Genomic DNA, 10,800 nt, shown 5'->3' with positions numbered 1-10,800 from the left:
TAAAGAGCGCATTTCACAACTGAATGGTATCGTGTTCGGGCTCATTGGAACGGTCTTGGAATTCCTGACAAGCCTGAACCGATTCCAATCGGTTATGGGTTCATAGTCGGTAACTAATTTATATCCGTAATTAAATTATATAGCGTTTAAGTTATTTTGGACGATGTCTTAAGTGGTTTATAAATCTGTTCAAATCAGTTGTGAAACGGTAAACTTAAGAAGAAATTTTCTTTCTTCATGAATTAACCCTTTAAAGACGAAAAGGTCAAAAATCAAGGGTAAGAAAAAATCATTTTATCTAACTTTTTAAAGCAAAATACAGCTTTGCCGTACTAAAAAAATAATCATTTTTGGGTCACGGGTGACCCAATCGTCCTTAAAGGATTAAACCAATAAAGGACTTTTATAGGTATATGATGCAAAAGTGCTTTTGAGGTACAGCATCTGAGCTAGTTCGAGCACTTTATAAAGCAGGAATCGCTGGAACGATTTGCTACCCCTTTTGTGTAGAAATTGGATTTTCTTTCCTACTTTTTCTTTTAATTTCAATTGATTTTTCCTTCTTATATGCTATAATTTTTGGTGGTGTTATCACCTAATCACCTAACACCCGAATGTGTGTAAATCTTTTGTATTTTGAAGTAGGGGAAAGCGCGGTATCTTCGGATGATTTATGCTTCGAACAAATCATTTCCTTGAATGTGTTATAAATTAATTTGGCCCATTATATTATTATATTTTAATACCTAGTCCAATTCCTCAAATTTTCAGAAAAGAACGGTGAGTAAAATGCATAAGGAACATAGAGAAAAAATTGAATTGTCCGAAACTTGAGTCGTCCGAAGGTAGCGCATTTTCCCCTGCTGCTCAATACACAGATACTGTCGGTCCGTACAGCAACGCTATTCGCGTTATATCTGTAGACAAATTGTTTGTATTTTTCATGTACTGCAACATCCATCGGACGATTATTGATAAGGAACTCATTAAAAAGCGTTGCAATTTCTAAGGACTAAACCTCATGAAAAAGAATCATATACGGTCTTCCGATCTAAGGCCTAGCCATATAATCAAGGTCTTCTAAATTCTTATTTGGCAAGACTTGATGAAATTGTGGCTAGGATTGGATACAATAGAATACGTAATGTCAGTTGACAAATCAAGTAAATCTTCTGAATTTGTCATGATTTGCGCTGCTGTAACGGTCGATGACGATTTCAATTCTAGCTTTATGAAACGTGGCGTCAAATTGAACACCAATCTTCATGGCATTATCCTAGGGAAAGTTGTAAAGCTGTGGGTTTGCTTTCTTACTCTTAGTATTAATCTATCGGATCAGAGATACGACAGTATGAACAATCTTTTTGGTGCCAAATTGACGACCATCTTTTTTCACGAGTTTATCTATTCATTTCCAGAAGTATTATGGGCCTTCTGGGTCCCATTTCTTTGATGAAGCATCAGACCACCAATCTTATCTTATCTTAAGGACTCGGCACCATTAAGTCATACTCCAAATAAGATTGGTTTAAAAATGAGGTTTCGTATTCCATTCTAATTGTACATTGGTCCTTCGGGTCACTAAATACCGATCTGCCGGACTTATCCATGTGGGCATTTTGTAGCCTAAGTTTAGTACTAAAAAAATACCACAGTGTCGATCCGTTGAAGACAGCTCCAACAATTTTTAGTGAAATTAGTGATTCTGTATTATCACTTCGGGTAAAGTGCTATATATGTTCATTGTCCGACTCAGAGCCACGGTTTGCACTAAAAGTGATCATATAGAGAAAATTTTAGAAAGATTCCCAATTTATATTGCCCTCTCTGTAGAGTTCTAGCAATAATAGTATGTGTCTTTTTTTAAGAACACATTTTAGTATCAGGAAGTGCACAGAAAAGTATTTACATCTTCCTTGATTTTTTTCTGATGAATTCTTCAGTAAGAAAATTACGGAAAAAATAAAGCAAGGTCTATTTTGCCGTCAACTTCCTGTTACCTAAGTGTTCCTTTAGAATTCCAGAATGTAATAGACGGGTTTTGTATAAGATAGCATTCAGGGCCAATCGATAATTGTTATGTAAAATAAGAAATCAAGCGTGAAGTGATATGCTACATAGTAGTAGAGCAAATAAACATATTTCGCTAAAGCAAATATCAATTAATACATTGTGTCCATTTTGTTATCAGTATGGATGTTGATAATCAAATAATTGCTATAAATGGCAGATATGCCAAATACTTACCTCACTTACATATCTAAAGTAAACCAACTGCCTCTTGCTCTTGGGGGCCGAATTCTTCAAATTCTAAACCAATCTAAAGATCAAAAGGATGATTTAACAAATAAAATAAAACACTTTTTTTCAAATATTATAAGCCGTTGTTTGTATATTTCCTTCATTTCTGGAACATAAATACAAAACAACTAAAAATAGTTTTTTTTACTGCAAAAGGAAAAACCTTACAGTTGATTAGATTACACGATTTATCTGTAAGACTTAGTAATAAGGGAAATATCGGTAGTACATGGCATGACGAACTTACTGAGTAAAGTGGCAACAAGGGAAGTTTTGCGAATACACAAGTTGTACAAGGTATCGTGCTAAAATATGCTCCTAATCACAAAGTTTTGTCTCAATTAAAATTTCACTCTTGGGATGTGATCCACTGGAAATAAGTCAGATTCCTAATCACCATTCTTACTAATGCCCAGCTCTTGGAGCTCCAATTCTTCATCTACGGAATCCTCATCCTCATCGCCCGAGCCATGAGTTGAGGGTGCTGGGGTTGATCTTCGAGATGAACTTGGACTGGGTGGAGCACTTAGGGGTCTGGGATAGTTGAAATTGGCACGGTGTTCTAGGTACTCAGGTCCCTCATCAACATAGTCGGGATAGACAGTTTGCAGAGCTTTCACCCTTGCCTGGCGATAGTAGATGCCTAAATTTCTCCAGTCTAGCAGTTCACTTAAGCGTTCTGTCCGGTTCCGCTGAATGATCCTCTGACGACGGTTCAGTTTGCAAAAGTCCAGCATAAAACTAGCCAATTGCTGCACACTGCCCTCAAGGCTGATAAATCGTCTATCTACGATGTAGATGCCATAAGATTTCGGATCGGCAATGTGCTCCTGCATGAAGCAGCCAAAGCCGGAGAGATTAGTCGTAACACTGGGTATACCCATCACCGTGCACTCGGCTGGAGTGTAGCCCCAAGGTTCATAGTAGGATGGAAATACCCCCAAGTGACAACCACGAACAAAGTCCTCATAATCGAGTCCAAAGAGTGGATTGGTCGAATTGAGAAATTCAGGGTGAAAGACGACCTTAAATAGAATTGAGATTTAAGCCAAAGCGATGAGAATGACCTTGTTTCAATCCCTTACTTTCACTCTCTCCGATGTTGTGTTGAAGAGATTGCACCGCCTGATACTATTGAGTACGGCATCATTCCAATCATCGACAACATTGTGAGTCGTTATCGGAGGAAGACCTAGATGTCAATCAAACATTAGTCAGCCGATACCTCATAAAGTTAATAACTATACTTACCGTCACGTTGAAGTGCATAGAGACACCGCTTGATTTTGACCATGTCTTCCTTGGTGAGAATGTCCGATGCATCAGGGAGACGTCCTCTGTAATTAGAGAAATTAAACAAACTTCTCTATTAGACCATTTTTGCTTCAGATTCTTTTCAATCTAATTTTCTTTGAATCTAAGTAAAACCGGTAAGTCTTGTTTCGGTTCATGACCTAAATACACAGATCTACGGGTAAAACAGAGATACGGCGATACGGTTATTTTCTTGATATTTCTAAGAGGTCCCGGTCAAAATCTCGAAAGCCAAAATCCCGAATAGGCCAAAATCCCGAAAGCCAAAATCTCGCAATCTTCAAAGTGTCAGCTACCCTCACGATTGCATTCGTGCTTGCTGGAGGCAAAGGGAAATTTTCTGTGTCTTGTGAAATCATTCTAAACATTTTCATCCATATAGGGTAAATTAAGCTAATTCAAAACCTGCTTCAAATGGAAGTTTTTCACTACTCAAAATGGAAACGTCACTGTTTTCATGATAAATACAGTACTAAATTACTACCCAAGAAGCAAAATAGCTGCCTTATAGAACCAAGTATTAGACAAGTCTTTTAGTGGACTTTAAAAAAACTTAAAGTGAAAATTTTCTATGGAAATTCCTATAACAGCTCTTAAGATCCTTAAGAGTGCGCCACTTTACTTATAGTAATCTCAGTAATGGAAGCAAGAGCGTTATAAGTAAATAAAAAGATTTTTAGTTCTATAGTGCCTCACTTAGGGAATTCTACAAGACCATTTTAAGAAAAAATTGCTGCTTGGGTATGTTTATATATTTTCTATTCCTCAGTTTCATTATTTAGTTAATTTTTATCCAAAGAAAGCGAAAATCCATTCATATTCACAAATTTTAATTTGTTAATTTCTCAGAAAAATTAAAAGTGTACCTTTTCACCATCGAATTTTTCATCGATCGACCATGTTTTCCAATGAAAAACACAATGAGGTGACTGTTGTTTATTCGCTTTGTTTAAGATTTATGTCATATTTCTGGCTAATTTTAGTTAAATTAAGTGCTTATCTTTATTGTTAACGATACGTGAAGTTTCCAAATGAAATAATTACCTATTTCGTAAACAAAAGGGGTTTTTCTAAAGTGTCTGCAAATGCTTCAATAGGAAACCCCGGAAATATGTTTTTTTTAAAGAGATTTTCTTATTGTTTTAGATGAGAAATGAGAAAAGACCAGGAATAAAAACAAATCCTGCACTCAAGAGCAACTCAACAAGGTTTTGGAAGCCTTTTGTCGCGGTTTCACTTACCCTGTTTGTCTCCAATTAGAAAATTTCCTTTGTCTCCATTTGGATTAATTGGTCTCCAATAGAAGCATTTTACATTCGCGTATTTTTCTTGTATTTAATAAGTTTTCAAATTATATCTAAAGAATTTTCACTAAACAGTAACATTCTAGAAGAGTCAAGGAGCAAATTTATGTAATTCTCTTCAGAAAAAATATGAACTTAATGTGTAGAATTTTCCATGAGTAATACACATGGAACCTAATTGTTAACAGGAAGCGCAGAAAGCATTGAACGTCAAGGACACGCTCCTTAATGAAGGATAGCGTATAATCTCTAGCTTATAACGTTTGTGTGGTAGCGGAGAACCCTACACTTATAATAAATCCATCTGGCAAACAGATGACTTTAAAAATGATAAAGAAACTTATAAAATAAAACACGCACGGATTGCTTTATAGACAAGAGCATATGCGTTACCCTCCCGAAGTATAAGTTTAAATGTAAAACTTCGTATCCAAGCCGACACACTTTCAAATCCGGCCTGTGGAAGACCCAGAGGGGCATAGTGAAAGTTGTCTTGAGCAAATCTCGGTCCTTTAGCATTCATGAGGTACATGATATCCCTATTTTTTTTTAAATTCATGTAAAAAGATAAGATTTCTACAACTCTTCTGATCATCGCTACTTATGCTAAAATCGTATAAAACAATTTAGGATCATCGTAATCAAGCAATTAAACTTGCACAACTTTAAGCATTCCAAGATCAGTAAATAATCATTTGCACTTACGCTAAGCAAGTCTCATACATCCTCTTCCCGATCTGTTGCTGAATGGTCTGGAGAGTGTCCCTCAAAGACTTCGTTACTGCATGACCTCGCAAACTCTCCACGTTGAAGTTGTTCGTTTTAGCTGGAAAGATCAGAAAAGCCACAACCGTAACGTCAGGTGCCTGATTCTTTAAATAGTGGTTAAGCCTTGCTAGGGCCTCTATGAAGATATCTGCTCCTTTGTTGGAGAACTCATATCTTCCGGCAATGAAGAAGTAAAGAGTTTTGTCTAAGTTGAAGTCAAAGTGGCCGTAGAAGTGACCACGGACAAAATCGTGGATTTTTTCCTTAGCCATGGCATGTAGGTTCTGGAACTCGTGGATAGCTGAGAACTTCTTCACATTGAGCCCATTGGGCGTAATGATATCCGGTTTTCGCTTAAGTAGATGTTCCGCTTCGTAGCCCGTGATTTCGGACACAGTTGTGAAGATATGACTCAGGTGAGTGGCAGCACGTTCGAGGCAGTACCTGTGGTAGATTTGCCTCTTGCCAGCTTCCTCATCCACTGAAAACGTAGCGAGATTGTTGTAGAAATCCGTGTTTCCAGCACACAAGTAACGGCCAAGAAGAGTGGCATGGGTGGTAAATACCGTGGCAATATCGACTTTACGGGTTCTTAGCGCAATTAGACCCACTCCAGCTTGCCACTCATGGAAGTGACTTACGATACGAGCTGGACCAAGATCATTCTCACGCGAATATTTGTCCACACTATCCCTAAATTCTCTGAGGAAGGTGGCCACCATATAGCCGAGGATGATAGCATCATTCGTCTCAATGTCCAAGTGAGGTACTCCTATTGCCGTCGTATTCCACAGTTCACCCTTAAACTCGTCCATCCGCCATGCAGCACTCCCAATCTCAAACAGAATGATCTGGGGAGCCCCATCCACGAGCCAACGTCCTGTGTGAACCTTGAAGCCCATAGCTCTTACAGCATTTACAGCACCCTCGTAAGGATTGCCTCGTGGAAACTCGTATTCTTCAACTTCCGTTCGAGCGCAGGCCTCTTTGTACGGACCCAAGAGGCAGTACTGATCGCCCAGCTCCTCAGTGGACACATATGCCTTGGAACGGATCACAGTGTAGATACCGCCCACTTTATTAGCAGCCTCCCAGGCAATTTCAAAGGTCCAGCGGTTCTCCCTGTTGGCGGAATGACCACGATCCAGGTAACCTAGAAGATCCCCGGCGGATTCGACTCGTGAGAATCGGCGCATCATCTGAAAAGACATATAAACAGGGGAATGTTGGCATGGTTCGCACAGAGTGAACCTTCAAATAACGTAAATTTTCCCTTTGTTTGCAAAGAGCTAGTTCGTCATTTCTTAGCCATAAGATAGATCATTATTAAGCTCATGAAACGAGAAAGAAAATGGTAGGTCAGCTCTTTGCAAAGAGAAAATTCGCATCGTTTGAAGGTTCACTCTGTGCAAACTATGCCTATATATTGAGACTTCGAACTGAAGATAATTCGTGCACAAGTTAGGCTTCAAAATTTTACCAGAAAAGCTAGTATCGTAATACTCATTTAAAAATAAATGTATAATTAATATTTGCAATACAAATATAAGTATTATAATATGGTTAGCACTTTCTGTTCGACAACTGCTGACTGGTCAACATATTTTTGATTATTGACTCAGCAAAAATATCCTAAAATATTTAATTTAATGAAGTTTATGTTGAATTTGATGAAAATCTGAAAAAAACATTTTGTAGTTACTGGTCCTCAAAAAATCAAGACTTAATAAATTACAATAAAATGAAGTCTCGATTTTTTAAAACTGGTAACTACAAAATGTTTTTTTTATTTTTATAAAATTCGATATAAACTTAAACAAAGTAAATTCAAAATTAAATTAAAATAAAAAATAAAAAATTAAAATTAAAAAGCCCAGCGAGCACAGTTCGCTGAAAAAACAGCATTTTTAGCATATTTTCTCTGAGTCGGTCAATCAGCAAAAATATGCCGACCAGTCAATAGTTCTCGAACACAAAGTGCAAACCAAATATTTGGAAGTGGCACTGCCTCGCTATAATGTCTTTCACTCTAAAAAAAAAAAAGTTGGAAATTCAGCAACACTTTTGTTGCAAGGGAAAGACCATCACTTTTGTTGCTCTTTTTGAAAAAGTTTTGTTGCAGATTTTCCAACAATTTTGTTGCAGATTTTCCAACAAATTTGTTATTGATTTTCCAACAGTTTTGTTGCTGATTTTCCAACAATTTTGTTGCTGATTTTCCAACAGTTTGGTTGCTGATTTTTCAACAGTTTTCTATGTTTTCATCTGAATTGAAATCAGTTCGAATTTTTTGGTGCTTTCTGCTGGGTAATGCATTGGCGCCGTCAAATTGATCAATAACGCAATTCAGCGTGGTGTTTGCAAGAAGTAAATACAAAGCATGATGTCCTAGGTCTCGGTCTCGGAACTATTTATTACCCACTCTTCAAAACCCATGCCACGGAGCTCGATGATCTCCCTCTAACGGCTTTTCCGAGACTGACCCCTTCACACGAATGCTTTTTTCTGTCCCATTTTCATGAAGGGAATTGTCTTGCGAATTTCAAATAATGACTATTGTGTAATTATTGGTAAATTATAGGTGTTAACTAATAAGAACAGATACTACACTTTGATTTGATCTTAGCCGTTAGGACAAGAAGCGATTGCAATTATTATAAAAGAACTACAAGCAATATTAGTTAACACAATAGCTGATCCAACCGACGCGACGACAATATAGATAAATTTAATTTTAATGCATTATGCGAAATCGCATATACCGCCCATACAGATTGAGAACAAGTTTCATAAAAATATCAATTAAGCAAAAGTTTTATCTTCAAACGAAAAAAAAACATTAACGATAGGTGCTTCCAGAAAGTTTAATTAAGAAAGTTTAAACGCGCAAGTTTGGCACCTTCGAAGTAAAGAGTTTATCAAAAAAACAAAATCGCGCTTTAACCATGCCATCACACTAGGATTTTTCAATTTCTAATTTCAATTTAATTTTAAGATGAATTGTTCCTATGCGTTATTTTGCATTTAAATATCATTTGAATTGATAGATTTTCGCTTATTTATTGATACTTATACTTGGCCCACCAAAACATGTTTAAACATGCTAAAATAGCATAAATGTGGTTGCTCAATTATATTTTAATTCAGCAAAATAAAATGTTAAAATTGCTCATTAATTTCAATTTTATTGCAGTTAAACAAGTAGTCTTTCAAATCAAATTGTTCCTAATAAATTATTTCACTTACAATTAATAATTTTGTAGCCAAATAGTATAACAAATACAGTGATTCAGTGATAAACTTAGAGGAAGAGAAGCTTCGGGAGTAATTCTGTAAAGTCCTCCAAAGCCATTTAAAGGAAATTGTTGTGTCAAGAAATCTTAGTTGGGAGGATTTCATACAGATTTTCCACAAAACTGTATGAGAGTAGCTTCGTGAGTCCCTCTGTCCATAACTCTTTCTTCTGGCTTTGGAGATCCTTCTTCATAACAGATAAGTGAGACTTATAAGACATTTTAAGTACTATCACACATTTTCCGGAGTCATTCACGTTTAAAAATCTCGCGGCAATATTTAAAATTGAGCAAATTTCTTGCAAAATGTGTCCTGGCTGTGAGAATTTTCAAGTAAATTCTAGAAATCTTATAATGTTCAATTGGCTCAATTGAATTTAAATTCAAATTGTTAAAAATCCTAGTGTGATAGCACCGTAAATATAAATTTGTAAATTTTAAAGCCAACAAAATGTCTGTAATATTTGGTAATATTAATGGTTAAATCATTTTAATTCCATTTAGAACTTCACAAATATCATTAAAGTACCCAAAGGCTAGAAATTATCATAATCTTAAGAAAATTATAGAGCTAATTGAACATATTTTTGTGTATAAATAGGCTTTTTACTAAACACAATTTAATATTTACAGACCAAAACTATTTTAATAAATTAAATAATTAAATAAAGATTGTAACACTTTTTCTGCGTGCAATTTTAAACCTCATTGAACTTGTAGACTCACTGTCAAATTATACGTAATTGCTTATGTTTATTACGTATTCTCATGTACAAATTATATATTTAGATCCCATATAAATTATTTTGGCATCTATGCTTTATATAATTATTTACATAAGGAGCTTCTCAGTGAGTTTTCCACTAATCCCAGATGATATGAGAGGGAAATAAACACAATTTTGATGCCAAAATAGTTAAATATCAACAAATTGTAGAATAAAGTTCAACACGCAACAACTGATCCACTTCAAATGTTCATTCAAAAAATTAATTAAGTGAAGAAAAAACTACAAGTTCACTTCCTGACGCTTTTACCATCTATAAATCTTCACAAATATTTGTTCGCTTTATCAACTTGTGTAGGAATGCGCGTAAGAAACTCCCAGTGATGAAAAACTATTAATTTGCAATAAGCAATTGATTAAGATGGCTTATCAATGTTGTTGTTGTTTTTGTGGCTAATGATTTGTTTTGTTGGAAATATGAACAAGGGGCGCCGTACGATGTGAAAATTGGATAGCATCTTTTGGTGTTTTTCACGCTCGAGACGCTAAAGTCAAATAGAGGTCACTGTCTAACCTTAAATCCCGTAAGAAATTCCACCGCAAGCAGAGAGTCTCGATGTTGTTTCTGGGGCGCGTTTTACCGGCACTGAGCACGTGCTGGGAAAATGGACAGCAGAGGCGGGAAAACAGGTCGTCACGCACACTTTTTTGCGGGATTTTCCCACCGGGAGATGGTCTCCTTTGGGGGGACACGGCAACTGAATGGCGGGGAAAAGCTGCCACACGGCAAATGTCTCGTTGAGGAACTGACAAAGCGATTGGGGAGAAGGCGCAACTTCGGCAAGAAAAACCAGTTTCGGTGCTCTTGACATGATTCTCTCTCTTGGCTTTCTTCTCACTCTCTTGGCAAGATTCGAAATAAAAAAATAAAACAGACACAAAATCACTTTTTAAATATAGACACACCATTCTCTGTCTGGCACTCTTATGCCTCAGACTCTCTCCCGAGCGGTGTTATCAGAGGTTTTCAGTACACGTGATAAGACGCGAGTTGAACGCGAATGGCGCGATAAGGGGTAGAGTCTTGAGAAAG

General features: G+C 36.5%; 1 protein-coding gene across 2 annotated transcripts; it reads right to left on the bottom strand.

The window, feature by feature from the left end:
- Positions 1-2,430: 2,430 nt before the first annotated feature.
- Positions 2,431-10,537, bottom strand: LOC129805675 (glycogen [starch] synthase). 2 transcript variants are annotated; one of them, XM_055853743.1, is made up of 5 exons: positions 10,282-10,537; positions 5,625-6,886; positions 3,553-3,638; positions 3,387-3,493; positions 2,431-3,326 (listed from the first exon to the last, which is right to left on the bottom strand). In XM_055853743.1, exons 2-5 carry the CDS (start codon positions 6,884-6,886, stop codon positions 2,691-2,693), a joined length of 2,091 nt encoding a protein of 696 aa, XP_055709718.1. In that variant the 5' UTR covers positions 10,282-10,537; the 3' UTR covers positions 2,431-2,690. The 2 variants fall into 2 exon arrangements, with proteins under 2 accessions (XP_055709718.1, XP_055709707.1); XM_055853732.1 differs by lacking the exon at positions 10,282-10,537 and having other exon boundaries at positions 5,625-6,898.
- Between the last annotated feature and the right edge of the window lie 263 nt (positions 10,538-10,800).

Source organism: Phlebotomus papatasi, chromosome 1 (assembly GCF_024763615.1).
Source record: "Phlebotomus papatasi isolate M1 chromosome 1, Ppap_2.1, whole genome shotgun sequence".
Lineage (NCBI taxonomy): Eukaryota > Metazoa > Arthropoda > Insecta > Diptera > Psychodidae > Phlebotomus > Phlebotomus papatasi.
The sequence above is the reverse complement of the archived record's forward strand: the minus strand, read 5'-3'. Positions and strand labels throughout refer to the sequence as shown.

What these genes read in the sequence shown, in the direction of transcription:
- LOC129805675 (XM_055853732.1), bottom strand. Translation starts at nt 6,898, where the DNA reads ATGTCTTTTCAGATGATGCGCCGATTCTCACGAGTCGAATCCGCCGGG. An exon ending in CTATGCACTTCAACGTGACG is followed by an intron (nt 3,494 to 3,552) that starts GTAAGTATAGTT and finishes ATTGACATCTAG; the next exon opens with GTCTTCCTCCGATAACGACT. An exon ending in CAACATCGGAGAGAGTGAAA is followed by an intron (nt 3,327 to 3,386) that starts GTAAGGGATTGA and finishes ATTCTATTTAAG; the next exon opens with GTCGTCTTTCACCCTGAATT.